Source organism: Sipha flava, unplaced genomic scaffold (assembly GCF_003268045.1).
Source record: "Sipha flava isolate LNK unplaced genomic scaffold, YSA_version1 217_pilon_pilon, whole genome shotgun sequence".
In the NCBI taxonomy this organism is placed as follows: Eukaryota; Metazoa; Arthropoda; class Insecta; order Hemiptera; family Aphididae; genus Sipha; species Sipha flava.
Genome location: NW_020272843.1, coordinates 737,842 through 759,038, shown reverse-complemented (window position 1 = coordinate 759,038; position 21,197 = coordinate 737,842). Strand labels below are relative to the sequence as shown.

The window sequence follows — 21,197 nt, the reverse complement described above, 5'->3', positions numbered from 1 at the left end:
TATATAATTTTTAAAATATAACATAGTGTAATCTTCGTTTTAAGATGATAAGAAACGGTTGGTTTTACATTTAAGACTATTTGATATGTTGACAAAATCCGTATATGTACCCGGTACGGATAGACTTTTTGAAAATAAATTATGTTTTAAACAGCCTATTGCGCTTTTACCACTCCAACAGACTTTACGGTTTGGCGTACGTGACATTTTCTCCGTAAATTTTCAGCGGTAGCGAAGTCTTACGCGTATTAAATTTTCACGGAATAGTTTTACCGTATATATATACATACATATGTATAGAAACCGAGCTCTCAGTTTTTTCGCACGTAACTCGGTAACTCGGAGCGGATTTATCTTAACAATTCAATTTTAATGTAGTAAAATGTCTTTATAACGGAAAATAAAATGTTTTAAATGTATACTTAAATGACGTATGTAATGTGGAAATATTATAATTTCATCAAAAACAAAATATTCTGAATACACTGGAAAATAAACTGTCAATTATAAAATGTTACTATACATATTTTGCGGCAGATCCTCTTCGTAACGGTTCTCTTAAAAGACGGAATTACATAATTTAAAAATGGCAATCTACTGTGTTTGAAATAATTACTGCATTTTCAACCGATGTTACAAATGCTGAGTTATTGGAATTAAAAACGTGCTCGAAATGCGCCGTCCTCAATCATCGAAAACAAATAAATATAACATATTATTTTTCTAAGTCATAAATTTATCATAGATTGATCACATTATCAAGTATATTAATAATTATAAGTTACAAGTTTTATTGTAGAAGTAGTCGGACCGCACTTGAAAATTATGGTTTTTATAATCAGACTCAACGAGTTGTCTACCTTTATCATAAATATTTTCTGGGATCCAACTCGGATTCGCTCGCTGATAATATGTGACCGTTACTTTTGGTTGTTGGTCATGTTTCATATGCATACAAACTAACCTTGTATAATATAATTTTCGATTAAATTGACATCCATTTTGATTTGAGGATATTCGTTAATCCATAATATCATTTATTTGCTATAGTTGTCCTTATTATAATTTCTTGATGATTATTACAAGAATATTTTCCATTAATTGTAACGCCTAGGTTAGTAAAACTATGGATTTTTTCAAATTTATAATTTTCTATTTCTAATTGGTCTTCATGACTTTCTCGTTTAGAAATTACCATATATTTGGTCTTTGATTCGTTTATTTGTATTCCGGTATTTTTGCTATTTATTATTAATTCCTTGGTGTCCATTTTCACTTTTTGACCAACTGAATTCAATATGACAATATTATCTGTGTATGCTAGTATTTCGTAATACTTTCTTTTATTTTCCAGATATTTCTTTAACTTACTATTCTTGCTTTGAGTTTTCTTAACCACCGTTACTAATGCTATATTAAAGAATTCCATAGATAGGACATCTCTCTTTCGAAGTCCAGCTATAACTTTAAATCCATCTGACATATGCTGATTGAATCTAACTTTACATTTAGTTTTATCCACACATATTGTGATCATTTTCACTATTTTATTTGGTATTCCAAAGGTTATATGGGTTTAATCCATAGTACTTATCTATTAACTGAATCATATAGCCAATAAACAGCATATGGAATTCTTTGTCAAATTCATGCTTCTCAATTAACTGTTTAATAGTGAAAATGTGTTTTATAATAGATTTATCGCTCATAAATCCATATTGATAGTTTCCAATGATATCTTCTATGTAAGGCGTTTTTTATTTAGTATGAGTCCTGATAATACTTTATACATATTATTCAAAAGTGATACATCTCGGTATTTTTGATAACTCAAAATATCTCTCTTTTCATAGATTGGATAGAATATTGCTATTCACAAATTTTTTGGTATTTTTTTTTTATGCTAAAAATCTCTGATTAAGTTTCTTATTTCACATATCAATTCTTTACCATCGTATTTAAAGAGTTCTGCGGCTAAGCCATCTTCACTCGTTGATTTGTTGGTTTTTAGTGTGTTTATAGTACTTATAATTTCGTCGTCCATTGGTTCTATGTCTTCGAGTTCTGCTGTACAGTATTCTATTTACGAACGAATTTATGATGTTTGTAGGTTGAATAACTCCCTAAATACTTTCCTAAATTGTTTTGCAATTTTATCTCTTTTTGTTATAAGTGTTCCGTTTTTATGTCTTATTATTACTGTACTGGGGATATATCCTGTTTTTAATCCTTTTGTTTACACATTTTTTTTATCAAACTTATGTGATATACGCGTATACCACATACAATACATTTTGAGTTTATTTATAACCACACTTATAATCCAGTTAATCCACACAACGGACACTCCTTTATAAAGGAAAAAATGAGTTGATCCTGAGCAATTTCTGACTGGAAGAGGTCTTACTGTAATGTGCGTGCCGCTGAGAAATTGTATCCATAAAAACCGTATGCATATTGATATAGGTATGCCTGAAGATGATCATCAGCTGTCGGCGTATGTTTGACAGCGACCTTCTCGTAGTGTTACACATACATGAATACACGCCAACCGAGTTTGTGTTTATATGGCGATAATATTGCCGAACGTGCCGGATGAAATGTACGTGTGGTAAGTATAAGGTATATGCGGTATACTGTACTCACTTGAGGCGCGGTACGTATGACTGCTGAGCGCGGACGCAGTATAAAATCTTGCGCGACTGAGTCACACCGGCGCAAATAGTAAAATTAATGGTTTTTTTATTTTATTTTTGTTGTTCGGATTTTATTTAGTTTTTTTTCCATTTCTTTTGTTGCGCTCCTATAATATGGATCGATTGTTCTTTTGCGAAGCGGATTTCGCAGGTTAGACTTTAGAATAGGAAAAGTTTGCGCTGACCGACGACATAAAATGTGTACGCAATCGTATAACAATGATACCTACTGTATACGTACGTCTCGCGTTTGTTGAATCGTTCGAGCATAAGAAAAACAGCGTAAGAAGACAAATTCACCGCGAATCTGTAGTAGAGTATTTTATGCTTGACAGCCACTTCCGGGGCTAATGGTTTTTTTTTGTTCCCGGTTTTCTTTAAAATATATATATATATATATATATATATATATATAGATATTGCTATTGATTCCATATTTTTGTTACTTTTCTGCTTATGAATAAAAACGCATACGTGATTACGATATCACATATTCGCATTATGGAATAAATTTAAATATTAATGAATATTGCTCATTAAAACAATATCTATTATGCGCAATATGTGTTCTTGTCTCGATCATTTATATTAATATAAAATTAATAAAATTAATATAAATGATTAATCATTAGTTAAAAGTACAAGTAAAAATGGACTACATTGATTAAAGTCAGGATTAGTAAGAGTACGTTACGAATTGCGACTAATTTAACGGTATCCGTAGCTACCTGTTTCGATTCGATAAAATATAAATGTTGTACGACCTACAAGGTAGACAACTTTATTCAACTTTATTTTGCACGTACGTGCAGTATACAATGTAAATATTTTTATTTACATGCGACCATATTGATTTATCTAAAATGTTTTTTTGAAGTAGAGCCACAGGAAATTAATTTAATCATTATTTTTCAACAATATAAAATACTCGACGTTTATATTTGATTGTTAATGTTAATAGCAGTGCAAATGTAGTTTTATCAACTAGTAATTAAATATTTTTATTTAAATACAAGGAGTGTTCATATGGCCATGTTTGGCCATTTGATTTTTTGAAACTTAAATACCGTTAAATGATTTATAGTATATGTACATAAATATAGATTAAATTACATTCATATTCATTACTTTTCTGTTCTATACCTGTGAGTAGTGAGACTGTATACTATATAGCGCTGAAGCTACCCTAATAGTTTGTAGTTTGTTTTCGGCATTAATAACTGTATTTTGCCATTTTAATTTTAGCCGATACGAATACATGCATACCTATATATGTACAAACAATAAAATACTTACTTGCTATGGCCACATAAGTCACATGATTAACATGAGTAGACTAAAACCCAACCTACCGACAGAAATGTAATATAATATAATATAAATATAATATAAAAAAATAATATAGATTATAGCCACGGTTAGGTTATAACAACAAATGAATATTAAATATGCCCTCTTTACTTCGCAAATATGAACTATCTTTTGTTCTACTACAAATGATAAAATAACTGTAATTATTTTTCCATTAATTATTTTGATTATAGTTTAAAATTTCATAAGACTTTTTTCATTTTATTGAATTTTATTATTCGAAAATATAATATTTGGAAATGTGCGTGAAATTAAATCTAGCTAGCGACTCCAAACCTTTACAGGTTAGGTTATTATAATATCACAGTTATTATGTTATCACAGGTTACATTATTATATTGTTATATTTAATAGAAAATCATTTTTACTCAATAAACATTTTAAAAAAAAGTTGTACTCATATATCAATTACGTGATTAATTAATTAATTACAATTAATTTACAGATTTATTTTATTTTGTATTATAGTAAGAAATGATTTATATTACGGTATTTTAAAATTTTATACGAGTTATGAGTTGAGTTGGTGTTATGTACAATGCACATATTATACTAATATAATTATAGTAACATATAATATTCATTGTGATTAAAATATATTACAGAAATAGATGAATTCTAAGTATACTCTGTACAGCTACCAGGCCTTTTTGGTTTCTTGGTATTGTTTTGTGTATCTAGTGGATTAGTATAATACTATCCACACAGTGTTTGTAAATTTAGACATTCATACAGTTAATATTAATTTATATTAAATGATATTTGATATGGTTCAAATAATTTTTCATATTATCAGTTATTCAGCGATCTGTGTTTCAATTGGTATGGTATTCAGTATAGTATTCAAAAACTATTTATTTCATTTTATTGTCAACATAATGATAAATGACATTAGGAAATACACTACGACCTAATTAAATAAATTCTGAAAATTTCAAATCATAAAAAAATTCAGATAATTCCATATTTAATTATATATGTAAAAATCTAAAATTATTTTTTTTTTTTAGATAATTATTTTAAGTTAATTTTAAATAAACATAAGAAATATTTAAAAAACTTAATTATTTGAGATATGTTTATAAATAATTTATGATTAAAAAAAAAATGTAACAAAATAGTAATAAACAATCTATAATTTAATTTATTACTTGAATATAGGATAATTTTTAAACATTTTGTACGATTTAATTCTTAAATGAAGTTAAAAAATAACTAGGAATTCTATCATAAATAAAGTATTTCTATAGGGGAAACGTAATATTGGCTTTTTTGACAAAATTAAGTTTACTTCAGATTTTATAGAAGAAATATAGAAAGAAGACTTCAAAAATGGTACTTAAATTAATTCTAATATTAAAATATTAAAACTTTTTGAAAATGGGGGGGGGGGGCATAACAGGAATTATTTGAAAATTATGAGTTTGTTTTCTTTAAAACGTTTTACATTAAATCTTAATAAAAACATTTTTTAGTCTTTCAAAATGAATTTAAAATTAATATAGTATATAACATACACAATGTGTTCAATCATTTTTCTATTTAAAATTTTTAGATTCTGAGTAAAAGAGGGATGTATTTGAATTGCAAAATGATTGTTTTAATTTATGTATACAATTTTGACCAGAAAGAGGGCTCCGATACTTAAAAACCTAGTACTCGTCAAATTAATCTAAAGCACTCTGATCAGATGAAAAAGTATGTGTAAAATTGTAATCATACAAGTGTTTATATTTGATAACTAAGAAATATAATAATATTTAAGATTAATTAATTTAGATATTCCCACGAAGCCCCAAAATTTCTTTAGCGGTGTCCTAGGGCTCCACGGAGCATAGTTTAAGAACCACTGATTTAATCAATTATAACCAAATTATTTTGAATTTCGATTATACAGGCCGTCAAAGAAATGTTAACGTACGATGTGTACAAAACAAAATCAATCAATTATTTTTTGTTCAAACTCCATAAATAATTATTATTACAAAATTGTTTTATTTTCTTGCTTTCTACATATTTTTCAAATATTATCATTGGGCCCTATTATATTATATAGGCTATGAGCCCGTGTGTTTGATACACACAACACACACGGTTATTGCGCCATTGATTCTGATGTATTACATTTTATTTTATAATTTATGATAGTTTTATTTTATATTTTTGTATTGAACATCCAATTATTTTCAGCATCTTATAACGGGAATTATAGCAAATTAATTGCAAATTCCTGTGAATGTTTGGAGTCGCTAGCTTAAAATAGGGGGTCAACTTTACGCACATTATTTGGAAACATAATATTTCATTAATAACGTGGAATTGTAAAGAACATAAAAGTAAAATACTCACAGAAATATTTATTATGTATTCAACTACGAGATAAAAAAAAAAAAGCGTAGTTATTCGAGTAATATTGAAGTAATACAGATGAATAAAGCAAAAAAAAAAAATTATCCAAATTGGTAGTAAATTAAGCACCTGCTAATATCTAATACATCTATAATATTCATAATTATATATAAGTATATATATATAATTATATAAATAGTTAATATATATCTTATAGTTAATATATTTATCGCTCAAGGAGCGATTTATGCTGCTGTGAAAACGTTTATACCTTTTGAGCTTCATATTTTTTCAGTCGTTCTGCAACCATATTATCTATAGCCGTGGATTATATTTTTAAAATAATATTTCGATGATACATCAAATATCAATACTGGCAAGCCGATCTCAGATAATAGATAATAATATAAAATTTACCTGTTATTTTCTACATTATAATATAATCTTTGTATACATATGGAATCGTCCATTTTTGTAGAGATAACAAGTCTTGTGCTTTAATTTTCTCAATGGGAATTTTAGAGACATTATCATTATTTAGAGATCATATCTTTTACCGGTTTATTTCATAGACTAAATATGATTTTTTATGTAATTTAGCACATCTTACAATGTTATCCATTAATATGGCTCATAAATAACTTTGCCTTTTTTGGCACACCCTATAGTAACCTGCATACTGCCAACTTCACTTTGGGTATGTCCCACCTCTAAAAATCTACGGACTATCGTTAATTTAAGAATTGTTGATGTGTATTCCCACTGAATTCCTCTATACCACTTTTAATAGGCATTTAGTATTAAAATCATTTAATTCTCTTAAATTTGATGCTCGTTTTCTTTTTGGAGATTCATTCATGCTTGCCTTACGAGTTTTTTTTTTGACAATGGGCGTATTCTCTTTAATAAAATTAAAATAACTGTAGGTACTTTGTCATAATAAGCGAAATATCTATTTTAAGTCATGAAAAATCAATATTTCTCTTATAATTGATTATTAGTAGAGAATAGTTGAGTATACTAAGTATTAATACTTAGTAATCCGTATTTTGTGAAATTTAATTTAGACATTAAGATAATATGATTTTGATTCATATTATTAAATACGAAAATAGGTTATTATTAATTTTGCTGGGACCTGAAGCCTCTGAATTCTGCGGGCTCCGTTTATTGATTACCCTCAACAATAATAGTTGTGTCACTGCTGCTTGTTAATCACAGATCGGGAAAAAGATTTTTAAAATAATTAAATAAAAACATGACATTTTTAAAAATAAAGAAGCAAAAAAACATGAAATATGACAACTCTGCTGGTATAACTTTATCCTCTTAGATTAATGAATATAGAGTAATACATATTCAATGTATAATCTAAGAATGTAACAGCGTGCGTTCCCGAAAATGTCGAAACATCAATAATATGCTCTATGCAAAGTATACGATTTCATCGGTTGACAGAAAGTCAAGTGCGTGCTTAGCGGGGGAAGGTTGGGGAGGGGAGAGGGTTTGCGTAGCAGTTATTTAATATGTTATTCGGCAGCTATAAATCGTGTCGAATAGGCGTTTTCAGCAACCGCTGCTCCGTTAATGTAATTTACCCATACAATCCAATCTCGGTGCAAACAAAACGCGAATTAATTAATTGCGTGATATCGACGCCACGAGCTGGGTCAGCACATAAATCGCTGTACGCAATATAATAACATATACATTACACATAGCATTAGTATTACATAATATTTTGCATACGTTCGGATGACATTGTTGCAAATCTTATTTTTATTTAAGTATAACATTTTGCAATCTTTATATATATATATATGTATGTATATATACATAATACATAAAATTACTAAAAACAAAAAAGATAAGACTGTGATAAGAAAAAGTTTGGGGTGAGAGAATTATCCATTGGCAATATATGATTTCTTGCAGGTATTAGGTGTTTACAGTAATACTAATAATAATTTTGATGTTGTAAGATCTCAACACCAACGTCAATTCATTCATTTGGAATATTTTCTAATGTTGATTCTCTGGCAAATGGATGTAGATGGCTGAGGACAGTTCTAAAAAATACATACGTCTGTAGAATTTTCTTGCTACATTGGAGACAAGAGGTATGTTGCGGCATTTGTGTAAGGTGTGATTAAATACCCAATGGAAGCTTTCGTGGTTTGTCTGATGGTTTTGATTCAAATATCGGGATAATATTCTGAGATGGATTGGCTAAAGCTTCTCCTATTCTTGTATAGCGTTTGAAGAGGAGTTGGTGAATGAGCAGTTTGTTAAGAAAATTGATATTTTTAAATTTTAATAGTTACCGTAATTTTTTGTTTCTATAGTTTAGTGTTTTTTTCTCACGCGATTCTTTGAAATTAAAGAAAAATTAACTTATGTAAGCTAAACAATATGATTAGGACCACTGTACATGACTACCGCTATCATGGGTATCGCATATTTTTGTTATATTATTATTATTATTATTGACAACCATTGTAGCGAGGACGAGGAGTAGCTGCAGTTTCTGTGTACACTTTTACAAAAGCTTAAAGCCAAAAATCTACGAACAGTCTACTGCGGTATGCAACCAACCCAAGGGATATAAAATGCGGGTAGAAATTGTTATCAAAACTTGAAGTAATCATTTGTTTCCAATACTTTTCAAGAAGTTTCAGCCTCCACTCTAATTTTTGATTTTGAATGATTTTATCTGTGTCTTTTTCTTTTTGATTTTTTGTGTTTGTCTGATCATCAAAAAGAAAAATGAAAAGCAAGGTTGGAAATTTTATTAAGTTATCTATTGTATTCTGGAAGCAGTTTTTCGAATTTCTCAAAAAAAAAAAAAACTGGAAAAATTAATGGATATTGTTGGTTTTTGATACAATAAATTTTTTCGTAACTTGAAATTTTCACTAAATGCCATTATACTTTTAATTATAACAGAGTTAAATTGTTATTATTTTTCTAAAAACATTTTATCGCATGTTTAGTCTTAGCTCTGCCTACGTATGCGTATGCGTATTCCTCGTGTAATCCATATTTGTGGAACGTATTATAATGTTACATGGGTACAAACAAAGTTAATCTCGGTCGCTCTCCAAGGTTGTTGTCGAGCAGTGTCATGTGGTTGGACTTGGTGGTAACCGCGGTCGAACTTGTGGCAGCTAGAATGATATAGTAGTACAACGGACAGTCGTAACACTCAATTATAATCTGAAGTGCGCAGGTAAATTAAAGTGTGTAAGTGTATACCACGCTGCAAGTACAATGTTGTAACCCTCACTCCAAAAGAATAGCTTCTCGTTTATCTAGGTGGTAATTGGGTCGCGGTCTCGATAGTGGTGGGTAGGGGGCACATAAATCGGCGATTTAACTTTGTCTTCTGTTGGAGATATGCAAATTATATGCAAAACGGAAACAACTCCAAGAATGGTATTTGGCATTTATGCGAGGTGAATGTTAATATAATGCTCGCACCTTGTGTGTATCCTGCAATCGAGTGTATGTGTGTGTAACCGCTGTTAATTGCAACGTTCTGTATAACTGCATTGGCCTTCGGTCGCTATCGTGTAGTTCCGGGACCCGCGACATCGTCGCCACTGTTGTTCGTCGGGCAACCCGGTAGCGATTAACACATAGTTACCCTCTCGCTCAACAACTTCCACCCCGTTGTCACCGTCACCCACTCACAGGTCCGTTGAAGCTCACGATATTATACGACCAAATTGCACGTGTGCGTTTTATGGTTTTTGTGGTTTACACTACCATCACCGCCTTCACCACCACTACCGCCATCATACCGCTGTATACGGTTATTACCAACGCCACCGTCGCTAACTTCGTATCATTATCGTCGCCGTCGTTTTCGGCCTATTTTGACACACGAGTGTACTAAATGAAACTAAACGACGTGTGTTTTGCTCTTTTCGTGCACAAGGGTGCGCGTGTTTACGACCAGAATATACTGCTGCTGATGTTGCTGCTACTGCAGCAATGTTTAATGATTATCACGTTAAAAGGGAGATAAATTAACAAAAGAATAAAAAAAAATGTTTGCTTTTAGATTTATCGTACCATCACCGAGACCAATGCTCAATTTAATAACGCCTCATCCAGCTTTTTACCATGTGTATTTTCAATAGTTAAGTTCGGTCAGTTGTGCACACGATATGCCGATACGTCGTATGAACTCGAAAAACGAACGATATTTTATTTTATCAACGTGAAATGGTTAACAAAATACATGATTATGCGGTTATTTTATGAACAATTCAATACTAACATGGTGTTCACTTTATAGTATACGGAATTCATGGTCTAAATTACTAATTTAAAATCTTTGATTTATTATAGAAAATTTATAAAAAGATAGGCATTTATTTATTTATTTATTTATTTTTTTTTGTTGAAACTTTGTAGGTTTACAATTTATTTCAACATTTACAAAATAAAATTGGTGTAAGCTTGAACATTAAGACATACATTTCATTTAAAATAATTTAGATATAATTAAACGGCTAGACCAGTCTCACGGGGCATTTATTTTTATTCAAATAAATAAAACCAAATGCAATACAAAAACTTTATTGTAGGTATATGTTTATTATATTTATCAATTATTGATATATCGGAATCATAAGAATTAAAATGTTCATCTAAAAACTGATTTATAATATCATGAGTTTATATTTATAATGAGTTATAATATGTTCTTCTTGCGAATTAATTTTAATGTAAACACTCAACGCACTAAGTTATACTTCTATGGTGACTGTGAACGTACTAATCTAATAAATATTACATATTGTGTTGATATTGTACATATTGTGTGATAAGTGTTATCAAAATATAAATTATAACTTACCTATCAGCTTTAGAATAAAAATGGAATATATGTGTATAAATAAGCTAAAAATAGAGTGCCCAATGGCCCGATGAGATGTCCAGGGTCAGTTAACCTTCCTCTCTCATAAGAAACCATTGAAAATATCATTGCTATAACAGTAATGACATTTTTTGGACGATTTTTATACTATTGCTATAACAGTAATATCGGCAACTGTCCATCAAAGTGTTAAGCAATTAAATTTTATAAATTACTCTAATTAAATTGTGGAAAAAAATAAAGTACTATTCAATGAAGTTTTTCCACAAATTATAAAATATTAACAATTAAAAACACACGACGTAGTGTTTATTACATTTTGTATTAGTTTTATATATTCAAAACTATGTTTAATGTGAATACCGATTGAAATTGTTTGATATAATTTTTTTTTATATGTAACCGTTTGATATAAATTAATAAATAAACAATTACCGATTTTATTTTTTACTGGTCAACGTAGGCATGACATAAAAGGAATTAAAATTTCAAATATGTTTGAGGTCGTACTTAGAAAAAAAATCGCCAGGGAAAACCAAGGTCAAGGAAATAGATAAAGGAACAATTCTATAATAGTTTATTACAACTGGAGAGTTAACTATTCATAAATTAAAGTAGTGGGTGGTCCAGGACAAAGGATGACTTTATTGAAAATGAGTAAAGCGACTTTACCATGGGTGGTATTGTCAGTGTGATAGGCTCTTAATATTTCAGCACCATAGACTTTGAACTGATTTATGTGATACGTGAATTTCAGAGATTCTAATATAATATAGTGATGTCAATTTAGTTTTTATTTAGAGATGATTGGAGTGCTCTTATATTATTTATTACTTCGCAGAATAATAATAAAAACATAAAATTATATATCGAGTAACTTTATTTGTTCATTAACGGCAATATTAAATAGGATGTTTTTTTTTAGGGACAGTAGTATTAAATAGAAAAATTTAAGGTTGCTATATGAATAATTTTAAAATATTGCGAAAAGTAGAAAAATTATGTTCTGAAGATATTTTTTCTTCGTTTGGTCAAAGTTTTAGTGGCTTGAAACGATTTAAATTGGTCTTCTTATTTTAATGTTCATTTCGGAAGTTTATTTGGGGAGTTTAGTTTTTTGTGATGCGTTTTGAGCAAATTTTTATAATTTTAGAGCGAATTTACAAATTTGAATACCCTTATGATATGTCGTATAGAAACATCTTTTAAAAACAGTTTAATTTTGTTTATTTTACACTCATCATAAAGTGGTAATGGAGGTTTTAATGACTTATGGAGAACTTTTGTAATATTGTTTGAAATAGATCCCTGTGCCATGTAACATGTGACTTTTTTAAGCGTACAAGAAAAATTGCTCGAGAACGCATAGGAGGGCAGTATATCAATTAGAGGATTACAGAATTATGGAGGCAGTTGTGAAAGTTTTTACAATTATGAATCTGGATATAGTTGTTTGTTTTGCTTCACATATGCGTACAAGTAAGTTATTTTAAATGGATTCATTAGATAATATATACATAGAAAGCAGATAGTTGGGACGTAATTGAAAAATCGAAGTAAAAATAACGTACATAATCATTAATGAATTTAGTATTTAATTATAAATTTATAACATTTTTTCCTTTTATCTGTTTATCATGTTCGGTGAACACTGATAAAATTATTTTCTCCCATATGAACGTGGTATATTAATAATGAAACTCTCTCACACATACACACTTGACTCAAACTTCTCTGAAAATAATAACAGCCCTTTTTCGGTGTTGATGCAATATTTAGTTGTACTTATATATGTATATTGTATGTATGGATGGTTGTAAATAGTAAATTAAAGACGCGCCAGCCCCACTGATCTGGGAGTGTGTTTTGGGGTTTTGTTGCTCAAGGGGAAATTGATTAAGCTTGGCGGAACGAACTATACCCTTTTTATCATATTAATGGGTTTTCTTAAAACTCCTTTCTTTCGTCTATATAAATACGTTCGGATGACACTTATTGCCATTCCGGTTTAGCCTGCGATGTTTATATCGCGTTTTGTCAGAACTTGAGTTGCAGATTATAAAATGTCAAGTTATCCTTAATGCTATGTTTTTATGACTTTAATTCATTGCGTTTCACTGCATAAAATATATATTCAGTGTGCGATTGGATATAGATTTTGAATGAATAAATATTATATTTACCTGTAGTGAAATATTATTTAAATTACAAAAAATAGTGCAATGTTTTATTCGGAACAATTTTTTATCTATATATTTATTCTAACCAAGTTTAATTTTTTCTTATATATATATATATATATATATATAATGAGTAATATGTGTGTGTAAAGTAATTACTACAGAGCAGTTTATGCAAAATCAAAGATCTTGTGTCAATATTTGATCTAATAATAATACACCGTAAGTCTTATATAATTTAATGTACCTATAGTGTTACTATCGAATGTTATAAACTAAAATTAAATAGAAAAACGAACTACCTGAAAACATTACAAGAGATTAGTTGGGGGCTATTGGAGTAAAGGTACAAAGTCAGGTAAAACCACTTAGTGGCTTATGGTACTAATTATTAAAAACATGGGTCTAATGGCGGAATTTATAATAAATGAAATATAATAGAACAAAAATGTTTAGATGTGATACTGAGTATCGGATGTTTATTTTTTATTCGTATCAGAATAAATTGTTAAAAAGGGGAAAGAGTTATTGAATTACAAATAATAGTAATTCCTAAAACGATTCTAAGTGACGGTCACTAGGTATAACTCGTTTGTATGAAATTTCTGAAAAGACAAGTTTTAGGAATATCATCATATTGCTTAAGGAAATCGATAAATAAATCTTAAGGGCAGTTGCTAAGTGTTTGTGGCATAAATCTTGAAAATGTATGTTTTTTCACATGGCTAGTTATATGTCACCTGTTCTCGTGTTAGAATACCAACAAAACTATTTATATACGCACAAGAAAAAAAACTAAGAATGTTGTATATCATAAAGCATTAGAATAATAAACACTTTTTTTTAAAATATTTTTTTTATTAATCATACTAATTCGAATTCAACATTCATAATTAAGACAGGACAACGTCTGTTGGGTCAGCTGGTGTTTTATAAATATATTTTCATTTATTGAATATTAATTGATTAAAACATAAAAAAGTTTCAAAGTAATGTTAAATTAAATTCTATCAAAATGTATACTTCTTTCAAATAAAATGTAAGTGAATATTTTCATTTTGTAGTTTGAAAACTGTACGAAAGGCCTAATTTGTAATCTAGTAAGAAAAAATACCGTAGATTAGGATCAAAACATAATTTTGACTAATATAATCTTGAAACATATGGTATAAATTAATGTTTATACGTGTATTGATGATAATTTTTTCTTTTTTACTCCTCAAGGTGTTTAGTACCTAAATATAAAATTGTACACCAACCTTCAGTTAGCATTGATTTTGCTGTACCTATTGATAATGGAAGCGAAGTACATATATTAAATAATTTTCTCAGTAAAACAAACGTTTGTAATTATTTCCACTTTATATGCATAATATGATGAGGTTAGGTATTGGAACAATATTCATAGTTATTTTTAATAGTTTAATCCATGATCACGTTACTGTACTGAACATGAAACGTATGAAGTTCGAAACTATTAAAATAACAATCGGTCTTTCTTTTTAAAATGAGTGATGTAAATCAAGTCTTAATATTAGAATCACTCACCGAATTGTTTATTATTATAGTATCAAGTTGAATTTGAAAATAAATGTAAAGTATACAAGATATATTTTTATAATTAGTGCAGTCGAATGGTTTTTAAAATAATTTAAAACAAACACATTAAGAATAAATAAATCAACACATTATGTTATTGTCGGAATTGTACATAAAAATACATCTCACAAAAAATATTGTTTTAGAATAGAATAAACAAAAAAAGTAAATAATATTAATGAATTACAAATTATGGATCATAAACATTCGTTCTGCGTGTGTTATGTAATCCTAAACAGTTAAGGAACTCTATTTCCACAATAATAATTAGGTAATTACAATGCATTTTAATTGTGTGTTTATTTAAGATACTAATTGTGTGATTTAAAATTTACATAGTTCCTACGTCCGTTATGAAACTGTTAGTATTAATTTTACAATTATTTCGAGAACCTGCAGATGGTACTTTCTCCGATAAAAAAAAATTATATTCTACGAATCGTATAGAAATTAGAAATTTAAATATATTTTTCTGAGTTTAAAAAAAAATATATATATTTTTATGTTTACTATAAATTAGTTATAAATTATAATATTTAATCTAATTTCATGCCTGTTGTGTGAAAAATTATTTGCTCATCATGATTAGGTCAATATATGCAATTTGATTTGGTTTATGTAAATTTAATTTATATAAAAAATGTCCAATATAATCACGTTAAATTAAATTTATTATGATTTTTTATTATAAATTGAAATGTGGAAAATATACGATTTAATTGATAGCATCATGACTAGGGTTTGAAAATTATAGGAGTTGCATATTGTTCTGTATGCTCTCGATTTATAGCAAATCAAGCTAGAAATCCGAGCTATACAATGTTGGTTTTAAAAATTGAAAATTAAAAATGCATATCTTGCATATTTCGTTGATTTTCATTGATATTTCGCATATTTGTAATGCATATTTAATATTTTCTAAAAAGATTAATTTTTTTCATTCTTCAACAATTTATTTTAAATAATGTTACATAATACAACGCTAATATAACGCTAATAACGCGGAAACGTGCATCATATAAAACTCATTATTATTTTTCGTGGCTATTTATTGTTATTTTTTAATGTCTACTATGAATTAATACAATTTTTTTTAATCATAGGTTTTTAAAATTTTCTTATTAACTTTTTATAAAAAAATTAATATTTTTTTTTTGTATATTTTACAATTTTTTCATGCATATTTTATCATTTTTTCGTGTATATTTGCATGCATATTTTGCCTTTTTTGGCTCCTATAACTTTCGAACCCTATTCATGACAAGGGCGTAATTAGGGGGGATTAGGGGGATGGATCCCCTCCAAAACTTTTTTTATGTATTTTTTTTATTTATTATATTATGATAGTATGATTATAATCATTATTATTATTATTACGATTACTATTATTATTATTATTATTATTATTAAAATTTAAATTATTAAAAATTTTGTTCTGGTGGGGTGGTGGGGTTAATGTATGAAGTGTACAGATTTTGCTAAAACCTATAATCCCCCTAAACCAAATTCCAAATTACGCCACTGAATCTAGACATATTTAACACATCATATATTTAATTGTTAACGTATAAATTATTTAAAACATAAATCAATGTATGGGTATTTATAAGTAGCAGTATCAATGGACAAACTTTATTGAATAGCCATTGTTTTTTCTTACCTAATACGTTGTAATCCTTTGTTAAATTTGCGCTTGTGCAACAATTTGTGTTTTTTAATTGTCTTGTTTAATTTCGACGTATTATGTAGCAGTGTACATTGATGTGTAATACAGTGTAAATTCTTATTTTGGTTCAAAGAACATAATATACATTCATAAATAACATATGCAAATTAAAATAGGACCTTATCCTTTATTATAGTAACATATATATTATAAGATTATGAATCAAGTAGATGTAAATTTTAAAAATTCAATTTTTTTCCCTAACTATTATACTATTATACTAATATTTTGAATATTAGTTAATAATTCTGGCAATTTTATGTAAACGTTGTTTTATATTTCAATGGAAGTAAGGCATATCATTAAATTAAAAATACGTGATGCGTTACTTCATAATGATTTTCGATAATTTGGTGTCAGACTTTGATATTTACAATAGGTAACGAAAAACTTATAACAACTCTTATAGTAATATTGTTTCTATTTATGACTTAAATGTTATAATATTAATTTAATTTTAGCGATAAGATTAGTACGTACTCGTATCCTAAATCCGGACCATCTTATTAAAAGTAGCTTTTAAAATATGGTGCACTTTGTAGCCATGATCACAAGAGGAAAAACGATCAGCGTAAAGTTGATCAAGTGTGTATTATAATATGTTGTTTTAATGGTTTCGACAAACTTGCGGCGTATCTAAATTATTAAAATCATCCATATATGACTGTTGACTACGCAAAATTAATCGCGTGGCAATTCATTGAGTTTCATTATGTGACAATAAATTGACCATGACAATTCACCACGTTTGGCAAACGACAATTGATTGCTTGCAATTTATTAATAATAAGTGTTATCTGTTATTAATATCAGTTATTGATGGGCGTGCATAATACATTACATAAAGGTTACGCTGCTTCAAAAGAAGAAAATGTCAACCGCACAAAAATTGATCAATATGTCGTTGCTAAATCGTTTTTTTTTTCCGTAAAAACTATACTTATCTGAATAATATGATACATAGCAAGTAAAAAACCAAATAAATCTATTTAAATTTTGAATTTGAACGGGTTATATAATTTCAACACATTGTTTAAAATTTTCAACGTAATAACCATGAAAATGTTTGCAACAGTCGTTTTTTTTTCAATTTATCGAGTTTATTCAAATTATTTACTTGACTTACCTGTATTATATTATTAACATGGAAGAAAGATTTTTTTTTTTTATTATTAAATTCTTTTAAACATTCGAATATTCTGTACATAAACTTCAGTTAATCGTGAAACGATTAATTTTCGTACCATCAACAATAGTATAGTTATAGAATAGTTTTTACTCATTGAAGTGTAGTTGATCTTATTGATTTCAAAAGTGTAAAATATTAATATTATAACAATTATTATTACAAGATATAAATACTATTTCAAATAGTGATTATATATTTTAAACCAACGAAATTATTTCACAGGATGATGAAAATAAGTATTATCCGATCAGTGGCGTATCCAGGATTCATTTGACGGGGGTGTTTTGAAATTTAATAGACTTATGGTAAGTGGAAGGCTCTACCCACCTTCTATATTACATAAATAAATACCATGTATTTATAGAAATTATTATACTAATGAAAATAATTATATTAAGACAGTGTATGTAAAATCAACAAGTTGTATACAAGGTTTATTCAAATTATAATGTAAGTTTGTAATTTAACGAAAGACCATAGAATATCGATGGGGGGTGTTACAACACCCATATCACCCCCCCCCAAAAAAAAATACGCTCCTGTATACAATTAACCTGATGATACAAATAGAGCCGAATTTTTGTTGTGTTGAAGGCACGTTGTCAAAAGATCTGTTTAACTACGTAAAAATTAGGTGTCGCTTCACATCCTATGGTTAATTATATTGAAAATATTTTTAAATAAATGAAAAAAATAAGACACACAAATATTGAGTGACACTATTAGTTTATGATATTAAAAATCGTATCCATGATTTAATTTTTAATAAATTATAAATATAATAATGTTTAGATGGGAGAACAGTTATGTTTAACTGAGTCTTCAGCTATTAACCGATGTCATTAAACTTTCTGTATTTATTAAATCCTATTATTATGTGGATAAAGAAAAGTAATTTTTATCTATTTTAACTTATCGTTTGACTATAATATTATTTGTTGTTTATGTGTGGTAAAAAAAAAAAAAAAATAGTAGTAAAAATATTAACTCAAGATTTTACTTAAACCACAATTTATTTTCTAAATATTACATTTGTGGAATATATGTATTTGTACAATATTGGAATAGTAATAAATTGTATTATTTTACTTAAATTTTACTTTGGTAAACACTTCGTACATTATTGACACATTAGATTAAGTTCTAGCAAATAAATGTCTTACAATAACAACTTATAGTATTTTTTCAAATAATATCTATTTGAGAAGTAGTAAAATGTCGGTTCTCAACTTTAAAGGTCGTTCATATTATGCATGTTTCTTGCTTTTCGTTTTGCAGTGTTTCGTAGATACGGTATATACACTATGCATGTTACGCATTTTTCGTTTTGTAGTGTTTCGTTCTGTTTACAGTTTACTGCTTAGTACGTTTATTTTATATCAACATATAGGTTGTTCGTTTATTTTTATTTAAATAAAAATGAAGTAGAATAAATAAAATAATATTAGAATAAATGAATTAGTGATATCGAAGATGAATTATCAATTGTCAGTGCAATTTATATTGTATTGGCTCCAAAACAAAAAAAAAAAAAAAAAAAAAATAAAAAAAACCAAAAACACGAAGATGGTGGACTTGTTGGATAACTTGAATTAAAAATAAAGAACTGTATGTATATATGAAAATATTTATTTTAATATTCTAAATGATTTTACATAACATCCATTTACCTATATTTAACATCTAATTTAATTTTTAATTCAATGATATGAACTTCCTGTTTACGAAAACATATGCAATGCGAAACACAACGAAATAATTTTTTCATGTTCTTTGATTTCATCAATTTACCGCCTCGCTCGCGAAACACTGCAAAATAGTTTTCACGAAAAAGTTTTTCATAAAAAAGCTACACTATTTACGAAATTAAACGAAAACGTGAAAACACGAAATGCAAAACGCAAAAAATGCATAACATATGCGACCTTCACTCAAACGTTTCGAAGTCGTTAGTGCATATGTATAGTAGTAGTGCACGTAATACGAAGATTCTCTAATAATACGTACTAGATATCTAAGTTTAAATGAGTATAATTTAACTGTAACTCAAGGTAAAAGATATTTTCTCGTTAGTTAAGAATTGAAAACTCGTTATTCTAGAATGATGTGAAATTTCCTATTGTTTTGTATAGGGATGTCGCTCAACGTCTTTTACACAACGATATAATAGTTTTACAACCTTAAGTTCTTTTTTCATACTATTATTTTATTTTGAAATAATTAAGATATGAAATCATCTCATGTTGATATAGACTGTTATATATTATAATCATAACACAGTACATAAATAATAATAATGATAATTCTTGCGGTTTAATATTTTTTTTTAATTTTTTTGTAGGAAACAATTTTTTTTTTATAAGTAAAAAAATACTTATACTTAATAATTATTTTTTAAGTTTTATTTTTAGCAAAATAATCCAAGGACTAATATTGTCTAATTAAAACCGACATTTTACACTTCATTCATGAATTTTTTTTAATAATGTACACAAACTTTTTACACGGAAATTAATGGACATTTTTCCATTTTACGTTGGACTTGTTACCTCATGATCACAAACGTGATCAATACGATTGCACCGATCGGATATGCAGATTTTGGTCCTGAAAAAAAAAATCACACTGAAATCAATATTTTTAAAGATATAAATATTTTTCGATACACAAAACATTTACTTGGAAGCGTAATATAATTTTGCACGTCATTAGTATCGATAATAATATTTAGGTTTGGCCGATATTTTCACCGTTGGAAAAAAGTAATGCGTACAACGAGCGTTATGTTCATAAGGTTGAGTGTCTCAATTTAAAACACGAGTTTTACTAGGTATAAAGATGTTATTAATGGCTTCGATGGTTGTCACGGTTGTAATCGATATATGCGCGCAGTAGTGGTGGGTATATAAATATTTATGATGGCGACCAATGAGGAGTACAACGTTTTACAAAAACATTGCTGCAGTAATGATTATAAATTATAATATCGCTAAAGCTTATTGCGATAATTTATCAAAATTCTTGATTTCAAAGATGTTCAAATTAACTAAAGAATAACCGTAAACGTTCGCGGTACTTAATAATGTTTTATTCGGAATCTTGCTCTTACTAATGAGTCAACAAAACAAACACAATTACGAATTGTTTTTTCGGTTGTATATAGTATGCATAGTAATGAAAAAAAAGTCAACTTAAATAT

At 28.0% G+C, this 21,197-nt stretch overlaps 1 protein-coding gene across 1 annotated transcript in view; it reads right to left on the bottom strand.

Annotated features, from left to right (window-relative positions):
* Nucleotides 1-20,403: 20,403 nt before the first annotated feature.
* The window catches only part of LOC112683039 (B-cell receptor CD22-like), a 109,007-nt gene continuing 108,213 nt past the window's right edge, over nucleotides 20,404-21,197 (bottom strand). The window contains exon 6 of the mRNA XM_025553884.1: nucleotides 20,404-20,605. Within this exon, the coding sequence (XP_025409669.1) occupies nucleotides 20,544-20,605 (62 nt within the window). The 3' untranslated portion in view covers nucleotides 20,404-20,543. The remainder of the gene's footprint in view (nucleotides 20,606-21,197) is intronic.